An 18,455-nucleotide genomic window follows, 5' to 3' on the forward strand; every position below is an offset into this window, starting at 1 on the left:
AATGTAATTCAGTACTTTCGACCACTGGTAAAAATCTCGAGGTGCAAGCATGCATCGATAAATTATAATACTAGACAGCATAGCCAATTGAATATAGCTTAATCATGCACGTAGAAGTTCCAATAAGTGAAGCAACCACTAAACGTTACAAAAGCACTACTAGTTACTTTCTTATATAAATAGACAATCATCATTAGTAGGGTTTAGATTTACATTTAATATAACTAGACCATTCGTACATAATCACACATTCTAGATTTTTTTGTTTAAAGGCATCAGTAACATCAATTGTGATTATGGTTTTGCGAGTTACAATCGTGGAGAATGTAGTTAACAATTAAATCGAAATAATCTTATTCAAAGATAAATTCGGGGAATTAAATTGTTAGTGCTGCGAGAAATATTAAAAATGCACACTTACCTTTAGTTTTATTTCAAAAGGCCATCAGGTATGGAGGGTAATAATTCCAACACTCCTTTCTATAGCCATGGAAATAACTCTACATCATCGACATTACAATTTACAACGGGAACGAATACTACTTCGCAGATATCGAGTGTAGGATTTAATAATCTAAAAAAAGTTGGTACCAACTCCTCGCAAGCATCTACGTCTAGTACTATAACGAATAGAAACAATCCAATAACAAGGCTATTCACCAAGAATAGATCAAACTCCACAGTCAATCCACAAGTAATACAATTTGATGATGGAATGAATGACCATAATAATAGTGATGAAGACGATACTTCGACGGCATCAACGACCGACCCCAGGAAACCTTCGGGGAGTGGAATGTTTAAATTTTCAAAGAAGAATAAGCTTAAGTTTTCTAGCAAGAATGGCGCAAGCAAACCTGACTTAACAATTCAAACGGGAGGACACCTCGGTTTAAGGGTACCGAAGAAGATCTTGAGTTCTTCTCTGTTGGACGATTCCTCGAGCCCCACCGGACATGGGTTAAAGGTACCCAAGAAGATTTTAAATCCTTCCCATATGGATGAGTCGCCGAATATGAATAGCAAAAGAAAGAACTCCGTTACTTCACCTGCATCTACGTTTCACAATTTCTTTCATCGGTCACATAATAATTCACAACCAAGTAAAGATTTGCAACATGTAATATCTAAGGATGATTTGATATCTCTGCAGCAAACTATAAATAACAATCCAAATAGAACTGCGATGAGTCTTTCGTCGAATAACTCAAACTCCTTCATTACAGATATAAACTTCGCTTTGGTTTATAATTTCACCGATCCAGATTATTCGGTGGAAGAGTATGTGAATTCAAATGAACATACTTCATTCCTTGATATTCATAAAAAGTTGATGGTGCCTACTGACCAATATTTGCTGAATAAGTTGCATAAATACCAAACACAAGAGGTTGGATTAGGAATAATAAGTGATACAGATGGTGATAGTGAATACTTGAGCAAATATTTACTCGATTTCGGTAAGAATAATGTTGCATTCTTCAACAATCTTATAAGTATAATGAAGCCATTATTTCAGCCATCACAGCAGAAAAGATTGAGTAATAAGATCTTTCATCCATACTTAGGAATGACTTTAGAAGATGTTTCTAATTATATCAAGGATAATTATTTGGGCGAATCCTCGAATACCCCTTCAACTGAATCGCATTTTCTAGAGAGGACTCCTGGGAGCAAATTATCAAAATCAAAATCCAAGACAAAGTTCTACACCTCGAGTTCTACCAGTACTTTGTCGTTAGGTGAGAACTTCAACGATATTTTGGACGATTTCAAAATTAGAGAAATATCTCAAGACTTGCTAACATTTTTTATCAAGTGTATGATCACCTTTGATAAAGACTTTACGATTTATGAAAGTAAGACAAAAAACAGAATCCCTGTGCAAAAGGCTAAAAATAATCCGAGTCCACTATCAATTGCATCCATTAGCGAATGGAACAGGATTGGTGAGCAATGGTCATATTTCAACGAAAGAATTCGATACTATGTTATGGGTATATTTCATCCCCTTCAAAAGTATTTACATGATATTGCAATACAAAAATTCAATAATGACCCCAAAAGCGTTGTTGAGGTGGAAATTGAGAATATTTTCCTTTTGGCATTCAGAGACGTAATTATTATTCCATTTTTGATACTGAGAAATCAAGAATACCATCGCCTACCTTCATCAAGTCAAAAAGTTATATCCGAGGCAAACAATATTGATTCCCCTTCACCAATACCATCTTATACATTCCTGTTAGAAACAGTTGATGACACGGAAGAAATCCTTAAGTTACAAGAGGAACAGACATTAAAAGCAAATACAAAGTTACTAAAAAACCTAGTTAACTGTTTTGGTGTGTTACTTGCCCACACTCATGATGAAATAGGAAACGCTGATGGAGAACAACACATTAGGAACAATATCTTCTCGGAAACTTTCACCTGGCTATCAAAGTTAACGTAGAGGTTGCAGTTCGTAGGGTTTTTGAAAATGGTACAAAGATAAAAAATAGAACGCGTTTCTCTCAGCGAAGCTTTCCAGATATTCTATATAGATATATAACAACATTATGAATATATACCATAAACATAACACATAAGAAGCGTTTTAAATTAATACGATGGTTTTACCGGCTCATTTACAGAACAGTTTGATGCCCTCAGAGGTTAGTTTTCTCGCAGAGAATGAATATATTACGATTTTGCCGAGATATTCAATGAAAAAACTAGAGTTGATAGGAGTATGTATATAACTAAGAATGGGTAATTGTGATGAAAATATACTAACAGAAATATAAAGACCAAAGTACCGACGTTGAGGGGTATGAGAAGAGAAAAAATTCCAATTTGGATAGCTGTGATCTTGAAATCTCAAGATAAATGTAATATCGTTCCTCCAGAGTGGTTAAACTTGATATACTTGAAAGAAAAATACGAAGAAGAATTGAAGCAACCACATAAGTTCAGTGTATTACCTTGGAACTGGCTTGAAATTTCGAAAATTTTACTTAATAAAGCAGCAGATGATTTATCTGATCCTACTCATCAATTAAGATCCATAATACAAGACTTGAGAGAAATACGACTTGTTAAGTCTCGAAAAGGTCTAAAGGAATTGAACGAATCGAATATCCAATTGGATGGGCTTTCTTTATTGGAAATTAACGAATTGAGGCCGTTTGTCTTAACTGTCATGAACAAATTGAGGCAACTCCACGAATCCGTGAACACCAAAACAGATAGAGGAACCGGAAACGACCAGGATGATGATATGTACCACGATGTATCTGATAATGAATGATTATGATTATTCAAGTTACTCTTCTATGTCAAGATGGCTTGATATATGGTGGTCGTGTGCATTTGATAAAAAGTTATAATGAGTAATATCAAAATCTGAAGACCGGGATCATTAGAAACGATCTTGTCATTTATTATAGATATTATGAGTAAATTGAGGAACCTTAATCGTCAATTCATATCTAACCTAAAGACCCATGAAACTGTGACGAATGCCAAACGTAATTTAATTCTTTCTATTTTAAAATCAACCACAACTAAAAGAGAAGCGAGAAATTATCTTAATAAATATCAAAACCAGTTTGATTTCAGTGATATCACATTCAATAATGGAGTCCCACTGAATTCATTGGAAAAGAGAGATAGTCAGCGTGAACTTTTTATTAATAGATTTTTAAATAAACAGAACCCTTTTACGAATATATATGACGATGAGACGAAATTACAAAAAATTCCATTAAGGTTAGCATTATTCAAAATAAAATTCCAGTCAATTCTGTTGGAGAATTGGAAAGGAATGGCTGAGACATTCAAACGCCTAATACATTTGGGAATATCACCTATAATAATGCTTGATTACGATCATTTGCCTGCTAATACATTTAGAAACAATGAATTATACATGTTAAATCAAACTAACAAGATAATGAATATTCTTGGAAAACCGACAGAAGAGAATGATTTAAAGACAATTATAATGCGGTCACTTTTCACCAAGAAAACGATAAACGATAAAGATCTTGCCATTGACAACTTAGAACTGGTTTTAATACCCTTATATCAGGGTGTAATACCAATTATTCAGCCAATTGTATATAACGCATCCACATGCATGCAAGAATTTATTGATTCAAACGATCTATTATTTAGTTTATGTTCGTCTTTATTAACGACGAAAAATGTGCTATCAATTGAAAAAGTTGTTATGATAGATCCAATAGGTGGTATTCCGTCAATTGAAAGAAATCAGACTAGTCATGTCTTTATAAACCTATCGCAAGAGTACTCCGATATAGTTTCAGAGTTATACATAGGGTTTATCAAACCTGAATATAGAATTTTCCATATGAATAATTTAAAGGCTATGAATAAGACTTTGACATTAGTATCTGATAAAACAGGTAATGACGAAACAACAGGTATCATAACTACTCCGGATATTATGTCTGTTAATAATGATCAGTTGAACCCAATAATTTATAATGTCTTAACTGATAGGTCTATTATTTCATCATCATTGCCGACCTCTCACAACAGAACCCCTGAACTTTCTACCTCAATTTTAAAAAAAGGGGTGGATGTAAACATCTTAGATGCTTTGAACTATCCTAAAGCATTTACGTTGAATAATTTAGTACAAGATGGCTCTGTAAATAAATCTAAACTAGTGGATTTAATTGATGATTCATTTGGAAAGAAATTAGACACTGAAAAATACTTTGATAGAATAAACGATTCTTTAGCTACGGTCGTAATAGTTGGAGATTATGATGGTGCTGCAATCATAACCTGGGAGACGTGTTCAAAGACAAATGAAAAGATTGCTTATTTAGATAAATTTGCAATCGCCAGTGTAAATCAGGGCCTTCCTGGTCTAGCAGACATCATTTTTAAGATTATTTTACAATCTCATCCTAATGAGTTAATATGGAGGTCAAGGAAAAATAATCCTGTGAATAAATGGTATTTTGAAAGATGTTGTGGAACATTAAGCAATCCAGGTTCCCAATGGAAAATATTTTATACGGGTGATATTTTCAATAAGAAAATAGATAAGTTAAAGAAGCAAGGAATACCTGGGGGTGTTAACATTCACGGTAAAATGCATCAATATTCTGATATTACGGAGAACATTCCACCTTCGTTTCTTTAGTAGTTTATATAGATTTTATATGAATGCGGATCTGAATTTTATCATTTTTTGTAATTGCTTCTTATTAAGATCTCCTATTATGACTTCAATTTTAAGACAAAGGGGATCTTGCACAGATGTAAGATCCAGTGGCGATGCTACTCCTATTGAAACGATACCTAGACTTCATTATTACCACGAAATAGATGAATGGCAACAAGACAATCACTTTATTAGATCAGGATACGTCAAAGAGACTTCGTCGTTTAGCAACTGCTTTAATTCATTATTCTATTTACATAACGAATCGATAAATATACATACACATTTGCTACCGTCCTTTTTTGCTTTCCTGGTTATAATTTATTATGTCAACTATGAATTGCCAATTTATGATAATTATCTTGGAGTATGGGAAAAATTAAACTTTCTTCAATTTGGAATGGCTGTCACTGCATGCTTATTGATATCATCAACATACCACTGTGTTAAGTCACATTCGGATACAGTCAGTAAGCTTGGGAACAAATTCGATTATTTCGGAATAGTAATTTTGATTACATGTTCTTTGAATTCAATTGTATTATTTTCATTCTATGATGAACCCTTCTGGAAATTCACATTCATTATTATATTCCTTGGACTAGCTACTACATGCACCGTATTAACGTTGGATCCAAGATTTGCTACGAATGTTTATCGTCCTTTGAGGTCTTTAATGTTTATTTTATTCGGATTATCAGGAATATTACCACTCATAGCTGCAGTTAAGTTATACGGATACTCTGCAGCAGTTGAGAGATCGTGCGCTGGTTGGTTGGTACTTGAAGGCATTTCTTATATAAGTGGTGCCGTGTTGTACGCTATGAGAGTGCCAGAGAGATTTACACATGTAGATGAGGATGAGACTAGTTTACTAGACAAGCCTTTAAGTGGAAAGTTTGATATATTCGGACATTCACACCAAATTTTTCATGTAATGGTTCTAGTGGGAGCATTCTGCCATTGGATGAGCTTGGTAGGTTGTTACCATTATTTACATGAAGTTATATTGCCAAACGCGATTTGATAAGTAGGCAAAATTTATACTGGTATGATTTTTCATCTGTAAAATAAGTAGATATGAGTAGGCATTTAATCATTTTACCTTGTCATTCTATATGGACACCAGGTGCTACACTAGGAGAACTGAGAGATGAATGGAGTTTAGTAAGTTTCCAAATTGAAGGCTATGACCACCTATGCTTTAAGGATCATATTCTTAAAAGTTTGAACATTTTGGAACAAGATAAGGACGCAACGTTGATTATATCGGGAGGTCAAACAAAACAAGAATCAGGCCCAATATCAGAAGCTCTATCGTATTATCAGTTAGCTACAAAATTGACCAACGATATTGAATTGGTCCAAAGAATCAATACGGAGGAGTTTGCTAGGGACTCATTTGAGAATGTTCTATTTCTGCTTTGTAGATATTTTGAATTACATGAAGCTTATCCAGAAAAAATAACTATAGTTGGATTCGAATTCAAGAGGCAAAGATTTTTAGAGAATCATTTAAAGCAGGCATTATCCTTCTCAAGAAATGTAAATTACGTTGGCAATGCACCCACTCCCAAAGACTTAGACGAAGAAGGACAAATCAACTATTTTCAGGATTTAGAACAACAAGAATATAAACATGCCGTTCTGCATTTTGAAAAGGATTGGTACAGTATTAGAAGTCCATTATTAGATAAGAAAATGAAACGAGATCCATTCAGCAGATACCATGGATATTGTCAAAGTAACCCTAAATTGGCAAAGTTTCTAGTTGCCATTAGCGATCAAGAGAATCAGGAGGAGAACTTGAGATCAAACGAAAGTATTCAGAGCTTACTAACTGATTTCACATAGATTTTTATTTTAATTATATACACAATATAAATTAAGCTTTAGACTTATTAATTTGTCTTCTTTCTTGCACGGCCTTACTCAAGTTGTGCAATAATTCAACAGTAGTTTCCCAACCAACACATCCATCAGTGATAGAGACACCGTACTTCAAAGCGCTCTTGTCTTCTTTTGGACCTGGCATGCTTTGTTTACCTTCATTAATGTGAGATTCAATCATGACACCGATAAGAGCGTTTTCACCCTTAGAGATTTGGTCAACAACACTTTCCATTACCTTAGGTTGGTTTCTGTAGTCTTTTTGAGAATTATCATGAGAGCAATCAACCATCAACTTGATATTTGGATCGGTACTCTTGTTGATGGCTTCCTTTGCGGCAGCGACAGATTCAGGGTCGTAGTTGGTAATCTTCTTACCACCTCTCAAGATGATGAAACAGTTTTCGTTACCCTTGGTAGTAGTAATGGCAGCAGTACCATTCTTGGTGACACCCATGAAGTGGTGACCCTTAGAAGACGCTTGAACAGCATCTAAGGCAACGCCTAAGTTACCATCGGTACCATTCTTGAAACCAATTGGGAAAGATAAACCAGATGCTAACTCACGGTGTAATTGCGACTCGGTGGTTCTAGCACCAATAGCACCAAAACTCAAAAAGTCTGAGAAGTATTGTGGAGAAATGGTATCCAACATCTCGGAACCAATTGGTAAGCCAGTCTTGCCGGTCAAATCAGAGTATAACTGACGGGAGATTCTTAACCCTCTGTTGATATCAAACGAGTTGTCCACATCTGGGTCGTTGATCAACCCTTTCCAACCAACGGTAGTTCTTGGCTTTTCCAAGTATGCTCTCATGACAATTACTAAGTCATTTTCCAATTCCAACGACAACTTCTTCAATCTGGTAGCATATTCCAATGCTGCTTCAGTGTCATGGATAGAACATGGTCCAACAATGACCAAACAACGGTCATCCTTTCCGCTTATAATCTCTGATGATTCAATACGTCCTCTGATCACAACGTCCAATGATTCTTTACTTGCTCTGATTTCGTGCTGTAATAACGCAGGTGGTATCAAAGGATCGTATCCTAAAATCCTGGTATCATCGTATTCGTCTGGGATTGGTGTTTTACTCATTTTGCTTCTATTTGTATATAGTACGTCTAATTCAAGAGAAAGAGTTGAAAAAAAAATCGCTGGTGCTTGTGCCAGTACTAGCCTGCTCTCAGCCAAATTTTCCAAGTGGCACGAAAATTATTTTTGATGACTCATTGAATCATTACACTATTTTCTACAACTATATACTATCATAAGCTCAACTGTAAACCTACTACTCGCTGCTCTTGTCCTACGTAGTTTTTGCAGCCGATTTGCATCTATTCATACGTGTGTATCGGGTAGTATGTTCGTAGTGAAATTTCCGGCTAATCATTTTTCCACCAACCATACCGACGTCATTACGTATGGCCGATGCCCTGGATACTGATGGTGATGTTACCCGGATAGAGAAGAATATAAAATTTTTCATGAAAAATAGCAGCCATCGGAGTCGGACCCCGGTATTTAGATAGATTTTTGTTTAAATTAATACACCTACGATCCCTACACCTGAATTGTGTTTTGAATCGTTGCACGCTAATATTGATAGGTGTGTTATCATATAATGAATACTAGTATACGGTATCGTTGATTGGGAAATAAATAACGATATAATGCAATTGCTTATACCAGAATCGAGAATCGTATTTGCATCATTCTTTATCTTTGGGCTCTTGAATAATATCCTATATGTCGTGATTCTCTCTGCTGCCATTGATCTCGTGGGGCTGGCGACCCCCAAGGCTACGGTGCTACTAGCGGACATAATACCTTCTTTTACAATAAAGGTGATGGCTCCATTTTTTGTGGGGTTGATATCGTATCGGACGCGGATATGGATGTTGGTGGGATTGTCGTCTTTCGGGATGTTGGTTATCAGCTTGACGTCAGACGAATCGATCAACGCGAAGATCGTGGGGATTTGCATGGCGTCCTTGTCGTCGGGACTTGGCGAGGTGACTTTTTTGCAGTTGACGCATTTCTACCAGAGAGAGTATTCGATTTCAGGGTTTTCTAGCGGGACTGGGGGCGCTGGGTTGCTCGGAAGCTTTGTGTTCATGTTGTTGACTAACATGCTTGGGATGAAGGTGTGGGTGGTACTTCTTTTGTTTGCAGTTCTTCCGCTTGGGTTTCTAATGGCGTTTTATGTGATGTTGCCTAAGGCTAGAGGAGGAGGTGGCGACGAACCAGGTTATGAGGCACTTGATAGTCTTGATGAGAGAAGCGACCCATCCAGTAACGCCAGCTTCTCGCTGTCACAGACCGTGCTGTTAAAGGGCCATGTAGTTTCTACGATAAAGAACATTCTCCCGCTAATAAGGCCATATATGCTCCCGTTGTGTTTGGTGTATGTGTCAGAATATATCATAAATCAAGGTATATCCCCTACATTGTTGTTCCCTCTCGATGAATTGCCGCATTGGCTATTTTCGTCATATAGAGATATATATGTTGTCTATGGCTTCATGTATCAATTGGGGGTCTTTGTATCGAGGTCGTCTATCAGTTTTGGAATCAGAATCAAACGGTTGTACTTATTATCGGTACTACAATTCGCAAATGTCGTCATCACCGTATATCAATCTGTGCACGATAAGCCATTCTCATCTGTATGGTTATTATTGGCGTTGATATTTTACGAAGGATTACTTGGTGGCTTTCTGTACGTCAATACATTTATGTCTGTCAGCGAGGAAGTTTCCAAAAGCAAGAGAGAATTTAGCATGGGATGCGTAGGCATTAGTGATACCTTTGGTATATTACTTGCTGGATGTATTAATTGGTCGCTAGAGCCCCACTTGTGTAGTCTACAGGTAAATAGAGGTAGAGATTGGTGTTTAAACGGTGGAAGTGCTTAGATCTTGATAGATAACGTCCGATTCGTGCACGTGAAATTTGGACAATCAGTAAATTATCCTGGAGCCACAAGATAATCACCAACTTTTTCACATTATTAGTAATTAAGGATATATATATAAGGACTTAGATCCATTAGATGTTCGTTAGGTTATTGAAATCCAATAGAAAATTTAATATTCGAACAAAAACAACCATGTCCAATTTCGATCCTGCTACATTGCACAATCCATACTTCAATCAAAAACTGGGTCAGAAGGATATCTGGACATTAATTAACGAAACCGCCGCTGAAGCTCAAAAAGAATCTGGTAAGTCTATTGTTAATTTAGGACAGGGATTTTTCTCTTATAATCCACCAGATTTTGCTATTGAAGCAGTCAACAAGGCAACTAGTCAACCCCAATTTAATCAATATGCATCAGCAAGAGGTAATCCAAACTTGTTGAATGAATTGTCTAGCCTTTATACTAAAGAGTTCAATCGTAAGGTAGGTACAGACGAAATCCAAATAACTACAGGCGCAAACGAAGGTATGTTTTCTATATTTTTTGGATATTTAACTCCCGGCGACGAAGTCATTGTCTTCCAGCCATTTTTTGACCAATACATTCCAAACATTGAAATGTGTGGCGGTAAGGTTAAATACGTCCAATTAAAATTTCCAGAAAAGTTCAATGGTGAATCTGTAAGTGGCGATGATTGGGAAGTTGACTGGGAAGGATTAACGAATGCTATTACAGACAAAACTAAGTTGATCGTTATCAACACCCCACACAACCCAATTGGAAAAGTATTTACCGAAGAAGAGTTATACAAAATTGGTAAAATAGCTATTGGTAATAATTTGATCCTTGTTAGTGATGAAGTATATGAAAACTTGTACTATAGCAAATCCTTCACAAGACCTGCTACCTTGTCAAGCTTACCGGAATTAGCAGAGAGAACATTAACCATTGGGTCTGCTGGTAAATCATTTGCTGCCACTGGTTGGAGAGTCGGATGGGTTCATGGTCCTGCTAGCTTGATTAAATATGTGACAGCAGCCCATACTAGAATTTGTTTTTCGACGCCTGCTCCATTACAACAAGCGGTTGCTGATGGTCTTAAGCAAGCTGCAAGCAACAAATATTTTGAAATTACGAGACAGGAATATGTAAAGAAATATGAACTCTTTACAAAGGTATTTGATGAATTAAATTTACCGTATACATCTGCTCAAGGTGGTTACTTCTTGTTAGTCAATTTGCTGAAAGTCAAAATCCCTAATGACTTTGAATACCCAGCTGATATTTCAGACAAGGGTACTAATGATTTCAAGTTAGCATACTGGTTGATAAAAGAAATCGGAGTCGTTGGAATTCCACCTACTGAATTTTTATACCCTGCTGATAGACAAGGTAATGGCTTAGAAAATTGTTTGAGATTCGCTGTGTGTAAAGACAATAGTATCTTAGAAGAAGCTGTCGAAAAGTTGAGACTTTTAAAAGAATATTTGTAATGTTTAGACGATGCATTCTTTATTTATATACATGTTATATAGACGTTTTTCTAATAAATTTTTTAAAACAAAATCCCATTTCACCAAAATCGTCGAAACCACTTTCAATTTCATGTTCAATCTCAGTGAAGTTTTTATTCATTAATTCCCATAGTAAGCTTCTCTCGTCTTCAAATTTTGGCCTTAATGGAATCTGAATTAGAACCCTTGCATTATTATTTTTGGAATTTATAAATTTTTCTACCATGTCTACAACCCAATACGGGTGTTTGGAAGAATATATTGGATCACTTAGAACAATAGTATTAAACTTCTTGTCGTGTCCATATTTTGCAATGAAACTTGACGGATCACACCAATTTAGCTCGTCAACATTAGCATCTATACTATTTATCTGGACATTATCTTGAAGATTTGGAATGATCTCTATTAGATCGGTTAAATATGTTTCATATCCTAATATTGAACTTATTATTCCTACCAACCCAGTACCAGATCCCAACTCCAATACTGGACCAGTTAAATATTCGTCATTGTTCTTATTAATTAATCTGTTTGCCAAAATTAATGATGACCCCCAGGTCTTCAAACCGAGATTATCGCTTGTTAACGATGGCTCTTTGAGCTTAATGTATTCTGTTCCCTTCAAGTACTTTGATAAGTTAGGCAATCCTATTTTTCTAACAATTTCTGGTTGCGCTGTACGTCCACAATTCTCTGCTAGTCTCAAAGATGCTTCTTTACTAATTATTCTTTTAAACTCCGAATCTGTAACCCATGGTAATTGACTAGAAATTATTCGTGTCAACCATGCGTTATATTGACTTTCATAATTCCTCTTAAGCGATGTACTTAAAAACGGTATATATGATAACTTTAACTTATTGCTAAATCTAGGACAGAAGTTGGCTAGCCATTCTAATGCAGTGTTTAGTAATTCTTCTGTAATTTCTTTGTTTTCGAAAGTTTTCCAAGTATCGATTTTCTTATCTTCATCATTCACACTCTCCGGTTTAGTAAAATTGTAAACTTCGTCAGGGGACAATAATTTCAAAAACATTAGGAGGACTTCTGCCGGCGGTTTCAACTGTAATAAGGGCAAGTCAAGTACATGCAATGGTTGAAAAAGGTTGTCTTCAAAATCAATCAAGACTTTATTATCTGAATAATCATCCAAACTTCTACTAAGACTGATCTCAGAATAATCTTCTTTGGTCACGCTGGGCGTGAATAGAGATAGTGGATCAAAATCCATCTTCTTCTTGATCAAATGGTTTAATCGTTCTATTCAGACACTTTTTTTTTTTTCAACCATCTCATTTACGAGATAATAAAACCAAAGCATCAAAATGATTGAATACACCTAGAAGAAAAGATTCAGTTCAGTTCTAACAATCTTCATTGAAGAGATCAAGAATAAATACACTAAATTCTGCAATAATATTTGATCAACCTACAAACAAGATCAAGCTAAGTGTACTTGAACTGCACTTGATATCTAGGATAAATGGGTCCTTAATCATAAAGCACGTTGTATTTCATAGAAAAGATATATATAGACTAACTAAAACACTATTATGTGCTTGATATATTGTTTTCATGATTTCCTGGGTAAAATTTAAACTTGCCAGCCCACCTAGAAGTCTGTAACTCTACCATTAAACGACCATTCATCCCCATGTTTTAAAGGATCTTGTTTAGGACCTCCTCTTTCACCGGTGACTGGATTTACGTCACCTTCAAACTCTGGTATGGTCTTGAAATATTCTGGATGAAATCCACCAATGTCTGTTTTCGGTGGTGCCAGGGTGTCTACACTATCACTATTAGCACTTCCGGTCGTTTCCATCTGTTCATTATATTGATCAATAGCAGCTTGTGAATTGGCAATCTTTTGCAAAGCTTCAAACTCCTCCTGTTGCTCTTTTGGTAACTTTGGTGGGGATGGAGTATACTCGGTACTAAATTTGCTGTAACAACGAATATCCACCCTTAAAGGCATCAAAATTTGCTGTCTGAATACGGGCCTTATTTTCTGAAGCATTTTTTATTATTCCGACGATTAAAAGAATACAAACGAAGATTTGAAAACTAATGATAATAAATAGTTGTATGAAAAGTTTTGAAGTCCGTTAAACGGATTCATACTGGTTCTTGTATACACACTCTAACGATCCAACAGCCTCTTATCACCTTTTTTTTTATTTTTTTACTTCTATTGACAGCTGGCAATAACTGACAAGAACTAGCATTCCGATTGATCTTGATTTTTGAATATTAGGTCAAGACAATTCTAGGTTTTGGAATATTTTCGCTCAACTCATATGTTTAATGGTTCATCAAAATCTCGGGATAACATATCCTACGTAATAGTTTTTTAGATTAACAATTTTTTGACTTTAAACGCTTAGTATTATTTAGAACCGACGAAACGTTGTTATTTGACGGGTTTCGTTCATTATATATATGCAGTTAAACTTAACAAGTCATATATAGAAATATTTTGCATCAAGAGTAGGAGCAATTTTGTGTTACTTGATGTTTATCAGTAGCAGGAAATGCAATAGATGTAGGTGAAGAGTATCCCGACTGACATACTTTGTTAAAACGAGGTACATTATAATGCTGGATTTCCCTGATGCACCACCTCTTCCGTCTTTGATGTCCAAGGATCCAGATATCCTTAAAACCGTGGACGAAAGACTTTCTTATGACAAAAGCTCATCGCAATGGTTTTTCGAGGTGAATAACGATAATAAATCAACAGAGTACTATTATAACTTTATACTCGAAAGATGGATACCAACAGCAGAGATTGAAGATAACGGCCGGAAAAGAAGTCGTGAGGATGAAACCATCCATGACGAAGAAGAAGAGAATAAATTAGCTATCAAGAATTTGAAAAAGCAGAAGCTTAAAGAAATGAAAGAACAAATGAATAAATCTAAAGCAGATGGCAATAAGAATAAATCTACGTTTGAAAATACCGGGGTGTATGTCTCGCAATTACCAGGGGATATTACGAAGGACGAGCTAATGGTGACCTTTAGTAAATATGGATTGATATCAGAAGATTATAAGACAGGTGAACCACGAATTAAAATATATCACAACGATGGTCAACGTGACGATCAACGCGATGCATTGATAATATATCATAGTAAAGAAAGTGTTTCTTTGGCTATTGAGATGCTTGATGACTCCTCCATAAGACCACCATCTGATAAGGATCAGACAAAGATAAAAGTTCAACCGGCTGAGTTTAAGAAATCAGACTCAGACACAACTAACGACAAGAAAAAAACGCTCACATATGAAGAGAAAAAGTTGTTAAATAAGAAAAAAGAAATGATGAAGAAAAAGCTATCAAGTTGGGATGATGATGAAGGAACCATACAGGCAGGAGACCTGGATAAAACTAATAATATTAAAAAGAGAATCTGGGACAAGATTGTGGTTATAGAGAAAATGTTTCGAATTGAGGAATTGAAGAGCGATCCTTTATTAGAAATGGATTTGAAGGAAGATATTCAAGACGAATGTAATAAGCTCAATATAGGAAATGATGTCACAAAAATTACTATCTATGATGTAAGTGGCATAATCACTGTTAAATTTAATAACGGCGATCTGAGCTTAAAATGCATTGAAAGCTTCAGTGGAAGATATTACGATGGTCTAACACTTAAAGCCTATCTCTATCAAGGGGAGAAGTTCCAAAAAACGAGCCAAGATAAGGAGAATGAAGGTGAAAGGCTTGATAGCTTTGGAAATTGGTTAGAGAAGAAATAAACTATATAGACATAAATAATTAATAGTTAAGCAGAGGCTCATATACATTTCATGTTGTTAGATTAAATATCAAATACAACATGTAAGGGAACTGGATCTAAATTATATAATTCTTATAACTAACACTTGATATACTATGTAGATTCTACTAATCTAACTTTATCTTAACTTATAGATTGACAACTAACTAATTACTCTCTATTTAGGTCCTAATTCCCTTAATCTCTATTCTGAGATTTACCGGGATTCTTCTTCCTATTTATAGTTTCTCTGATTCGTTGCAACATTCTAAGCTCTAACTCATATACTTATATAACTTGTATACCTATGAGCCTGTTCTCTTACACAACAAGAAAAACGCGCAAATGGTTTAGTGGTAAAATCCAACGTTGCCATCGTTGGGCCCCCGGTTCGATTCCGGGTTTGCGCATTTTTTTTTCATTATCGAATCAATTTTGATTTCTGTCTGAAAATGTATTGAAATTATTCATAAATCATTCTTCAAAATCATAATTTTTATTACCTATTTATAAATACTAGCTAATTATATCTTCAATTGCTCAAAACTTTCATCCAACTTTTCCTTAACAAGTACGATTAAATCGTTCTCTTCTTGCAACCATTGCTTCAACTTCAATATATTGTGATGTTCTTGGAGGTTCTTCAATTTATTCTCAAATTTTTGAGTCTCCTCTGTCTGTTTTTCTCCCTCCTTAATGCTGTTTACTATTTTTGAAACTTGGGAAGTCATATTTTCTACAACACTATTCAAACACTTAGCATTATCAGTGTCTTGGGATACTTGTGCATTGACAGAGTTAATCTCTTTAAACCATAACTTTTCAGCGTCTGAAAGCGGTAACGATTTTGAATATCTCAACTTTTGATTAGCATCAAAAATTTTATCTTGCAATTTTTGAATTCTATCATTAATTTTATTCTGTCTAGCAATTAGGTCATTGGCCTTTTCATTCTTTGAGTCCAAAATGCCGTCGTCTAAGCCAAGTTTTTGAATTCTTTGTAAATTATTGATTTGAAATTTCAATTCATCAATTTGAGTTGTAACTCTTAAGTTCAAATGTATTGCAAATGAAGTAAATTTTGATATTTGTTGTATTGTTTCTGTCGAAAGGTGGTTTAAATTTTTCAATATTTCGGTATTAGTACCATAGATAGGTACTCCAGCCAATTCTTTATTCATATACAAAGATTTACCAAGGGTTTCAGGGTTGACACGCTTCAAAATATCCAATTCGCTTAAAAGCTCATCAAATGGTTCTTTTATCAATATTGATTCATGGTTTACTTTTTCTATTATAGTATCAATTTCGATGATCTCGGGATCTGGGTTTGGCGTAGTATTTTCAGATATCTGTTTTACTTCTAAGTTGTTGTCTTTCTGCGTCTTCAATATTATTAAGAAATCGCCTGTCTCGTTCATTGTATCTTTAATCAAAGCAAAACTACTGATTTCTTGAACTCCATCAACAACTAAAGTATATTTGCTGGAAACATCCAAATTTTGTGGTATATGGCCATTTGAAACATCAAGAACTAGTTCTTCGCACCATTTACCACAGTCGAAGTATATTATACTATTCCCAATCTTGATAGAAATTTTTGATCCTTCAGAATTTAAAGTAGACAATGCAATATCTTGGGATGCGCTAACCGGTATTTGATCAATAGCCAAAGTACTTAATTCAGTAAACTCATCTTTCCAGAATAGTATTTCAATTTCACGATTTTTTGATTCAAATTCGTTGCTGTTGATATGAGGAATTTTCTCTTCTTCTTCATTTGACAATTCGACTTCATCAATATATCCGAAACCCCTCTTAGGCCTAATGTATCCTTTTTCATGATTTTTTTCTTTCTCATTTACTTGCGATTGACGATTGTTATTGGGTGTCACTTCTTCTTTTTTCAAAGTTTGGTCGTTCACATCACTCCACTTCATTATTAACGGCTTTAACTGAGAATGGTAGCTTAAAAATGTTTCATTTCCAGCAGAAATCGAAATAGACACCAAAATAGAAATATTATCATTTGAGCCTATGCATGTTAAGTCTTTGAGTGTTTTGTCTTTCGTTATAGTTACAGGACCCTGTACAATTGGAAGAAAGTTTTCTGGTAGCTCTTGACTTAAAACTGATAATTCAAGTGGATTTGTGGATAGTAACTGCCTGTATTCCCTCCTCGGGGCAAATGATGTTTCAAATTGTTTATACAAAGAAGATATGTAAGCATATTGCTTCATAGATGCATGGTTCAATACACTTTGGTGACTCGATTGGACCAAGTCTTTCGATGGAAACCTTTCTTGAACTGCTGTAATTAATGATGTAGATTCGTCTAGCAAATCCCGGACATTGGATTCTGTAGTGGCTATTTTGCCTAGCTTATGGATGAATGGGTAAATTGCGAATATATTTGAAGATGAGGTAGCCACGTACAATGTCAAGGAACCAGATAAATTAGCACTAGACCCAAACGAAATTGACCGTGCCACTTCTCCCTTGAATGCATCGTCTTTCCCTAAATCAATAGATAATTGAGGTTCGTAAGATGAAAGCGATAAATCATACGACTTGATTTCAGACTTATCGTTCAATACAACTAAGCAGCAATCGTTGGCAACAATTGACTGCCAAATCACTTTCTTTATCTGCCCTTCAATCCCGTGTATTCTATACGACTTAACTTGCAATAACGACGAGTTGCTAGCTGTCAAAGACGTTGGTAAGCTGACAACAACCAATTCAGTATCACCTATAATGGCCATCAATGATCCCAGAGAATTCATCTCTAATGATCTTATTTTAAAGTCATCATATTTATTGTCTAGCAATCTAAAATTAGTATATTCCGGATTGATAGTACAACATCTTACTAGGTTTTCATTAGCAAAGAATAAATCCAAATTGTTTCTGCAAACCAATTTATTCTGTGAGAGAAGCTTTGATTTACTATCAACAGATAATGATTCAAGAAATGTGTGAAAAATTTGTTGCTGGGTTATTTCTGATATAAACTTTCCAGTAGAATCTGTACCCGCCATTCTTATACTTCAGTTACGACTTAATTGGATAATATTGTTGTTTTTAATCAAGTTCTATTCTTCCATATCAAAAATATAATGTGTAAAAAAAATTCCTTTCCAGCGA

The 18,455-nt window shown here is 35.2% G+C and overlaps 12 protein-coding genes and 1 non-coding gene across 13 annotated transcripts; 9 read left to right on the forward strand and 4 right to left on the reverse strand. All coding sequences in view use genetic code 12, as the record gives it.

Annotated features, from left to right (window-relative positions):
* Window positions 1-451: 451 nt before the first annotated feature.
* DEHA2A04664g (DEHA2A04664p) lies at window positions 452-2,455 on the forward strand (the record flags this gene model as incomplete). The annotated part of the gene is made up of 1 exon (XM_456524.1): window positions 452-2,455. The coding sequence occupies one exon, from the start codon at window positions 452-454 to the stop codon at window positions 2,453-2,455; it is 2,004 nt and encodes a 667-aa protein (XP_456524.2).
* Window positions 2,456-2,612: 157 nt separating this feature from the next.
* Window positions 2,613-3,292, forward strand: DEHA2A04686g (DEHA2A04686p; the record flags this gene model as incomplete). Its single annotated transcript, XM_456525.2, has 2 exons — window positions 2,613-2,732; window positions 2,792-3,292. The coding sequence occupies 2 exons, from the start codon at window positions 2,613-2,615 to the stop codon at window positions 3,290-3,292; spliced, it is 621 nt and encodes a 206-aa protein (XP_456525.2).
* Window positions 3,293-3,436: 144 nt separating this feature from the next.
* On the forward strand, window positions 3,437-5,164 carry DEHA2A04708g (DEHA2A04708p; the record flags this gene model as incomplete). The annotated part of the gene is made up of 1 exon (XM_456526.1): window positions 3,437-5,164. The coding sequence occupies one exon, from the start codon at window positions 3,437-3,439 to the stop codon at window positions 5,162-5,164; it is 1,728 nt and encodes a 575-aa protein (XP_456526.2).
* A 19-nt stretch (window positions 5,165-5,183) lies between these two features.
* Window positions 5,184-6,212, forward strand: DEHA2A04730g (DEHA2A04730p; the record flags this gene model as incomplete). Its single annotated transcript, XM_456527.2, has 1 exon — window positions 5,184-6,212. One exon carries the CDS (start codon window positions 5,184-5,186, stop codon window positions 6,210-6,212), a length of 1,029 nt encoding a protein of 342 aa, XP_456527.2.
* Window positions 6,213-6,265: 53 nt separating this feature from the next.
* DEHA2A04752g (DEHA2A04752p) lies at window positions 6,266-7,039 on the forward strand (the record flags this gene model as incomplete). Its single annotated transcript, XM_456528.1, has 1 exon — window positions 6,266-7,039. One exon carries the CDS (start codon window positions 6,266-6,268, stop codon window positions 7,037-7,039), a length of 774 nt encoding a protein of 257 aa, XP_456528.2.
* A 31-nt stretch (window positions 7,040-7,070) lies between these two features.
* On the reverse strand, window positions 7,071-8,177 carry DEHA2A04774g (DEHA2A04774p; the record flags this gene model as incomplete). Its single annotated transcript, XM_456529.1, has 1 exon — window positions 7,071-8,177. One exon carries the CDS (start codon window positions 8,175-8,177, stop codon window positions 7,071-7,073), a length of 1,107 nt encoding a protein of 368 aa, XP_456529.1.
* A 575-nt stretch (window positions 8,178-8,752) lies between these two features.
* On the forward strand, window positions 8,753-9,997 carry DEHA2A04796g (DEHA2A04796p; the record flags this gene model as incomplete). Its single annotated transcript, XM_456530.1, has 1 exon — window positions 8,753-9,997. One exon carries the CDS (start codon window positions 8,753-8,755, stop codon window positions 9,995-9,997), a length of 1,245 nt encoding a protein of 414 aa, XP_456530.2.
* Window positions 9,998-10,134: 137 nt separating this feature from the next.
* DEHA2A04818g (DEHA2A04818p) lies at window positions 10,135-11,496 on the forward strand (the record flags this gene model as incomplete). The annotated part of the gene is made up of 1 exon (XM_456531.1): window positions 10,135-11,496. One exon carries the CDS (start codon window positions 10,135-10,137, stop codon window positions 11,494-11,496), a length of 1,362 nt encoding a protein of 453 aa, XP_456531.2.
* A 34-nt stretch (window positions 11,497-11,530) lies between these two features.
* On the reverse strand, window positions 11,531-12,751 carry DEHA2A04840g (DEHA2A04840p; the record flags this gene model as incomplete). The annotated part of the gene is made up of 1 exon (XM_456532.1): window positions 11,531-12,751. One exon carries the CDS (start codon window positions 12,749-12,751, stop codon window positions 11,531-11,533), a length of 1,221 nt encoding a protein of 406 aa, XP_456532.1.
* Window positions 12,752-13,132: 381 nt separating this feature from the next.
* On the reverse strand, window positions 13,133-13,540 carry DEHA2A04862g (DEHA2A04862p; the record flags this gene model as incomplete). The annotated part of the gene is made up of 1 exon (XM_456533.1): window positions 13,133-13,540. One exon carries the CDS (start codon window positions 13,538-13,540, stop codon window positions 13,133-13,135), a length of 408 nt encoding a protein of 135 aa, XP_456533.2.
* A 578-nt stretch (window positions 13,541-14,118) lies between these two features.
* Window positions 14,119-15,288, forward strand: DEHA2A04884g (DEHA2A04884p; the record flags this gene model as incomplete). Its single annotated transcript, XM_456534.1, has 1 exon — window positions 14,119-15,288. The coding sequence occupies one exon, from the start codon at window positions 14,119-14,121 to the stop codon at window positions 15,286-15,288; it is 1,170 nt and encodes a 389-aa protein (XP_456534.2).
* Window positions 15,289-15,647: 359 nt separating this feature from the next.
* DEHA2A04906r lies at window positions 15,648-15,718 on the forward strand. The gene has a single exon. It is a non-coding gene; the product is annotated as a tRNA-Gly (tRNA).
* A 114-nt stretch (window positions 15,719-15,832) lies between these two features.
* DEHA2A04928g (DEHA2A04928p) lies at window positions 15,833-18,349 on the reverse strand (the record flags this gene model as incomplete). Its single annotated transcript, XM_456535.1, has 1 exon — window positions 15,833-18,349. One exon carries the CDS (start codon window positions 18,347-18,349, stop codon window positions 15,833-15,835), a length of 2,517 nt encoding a protein of 838 aa, XP_456535.2.
* Between the last annotated feature and the right edge of the window lie 106 nt (window positions 18,350-18,455).

Source organism: Debaryomyces hansenii (assembly GCF_000006445.2).
Source record: "Debaryomyces hansenii CBS767 chromosome A complete sequence".
NCBI lineage: Eukaryota > Fungi > Ascomycota > Pichiomycetes > Serinales > Debaryomycetaceae > Debaryomyces > Debaryomyces hansenii.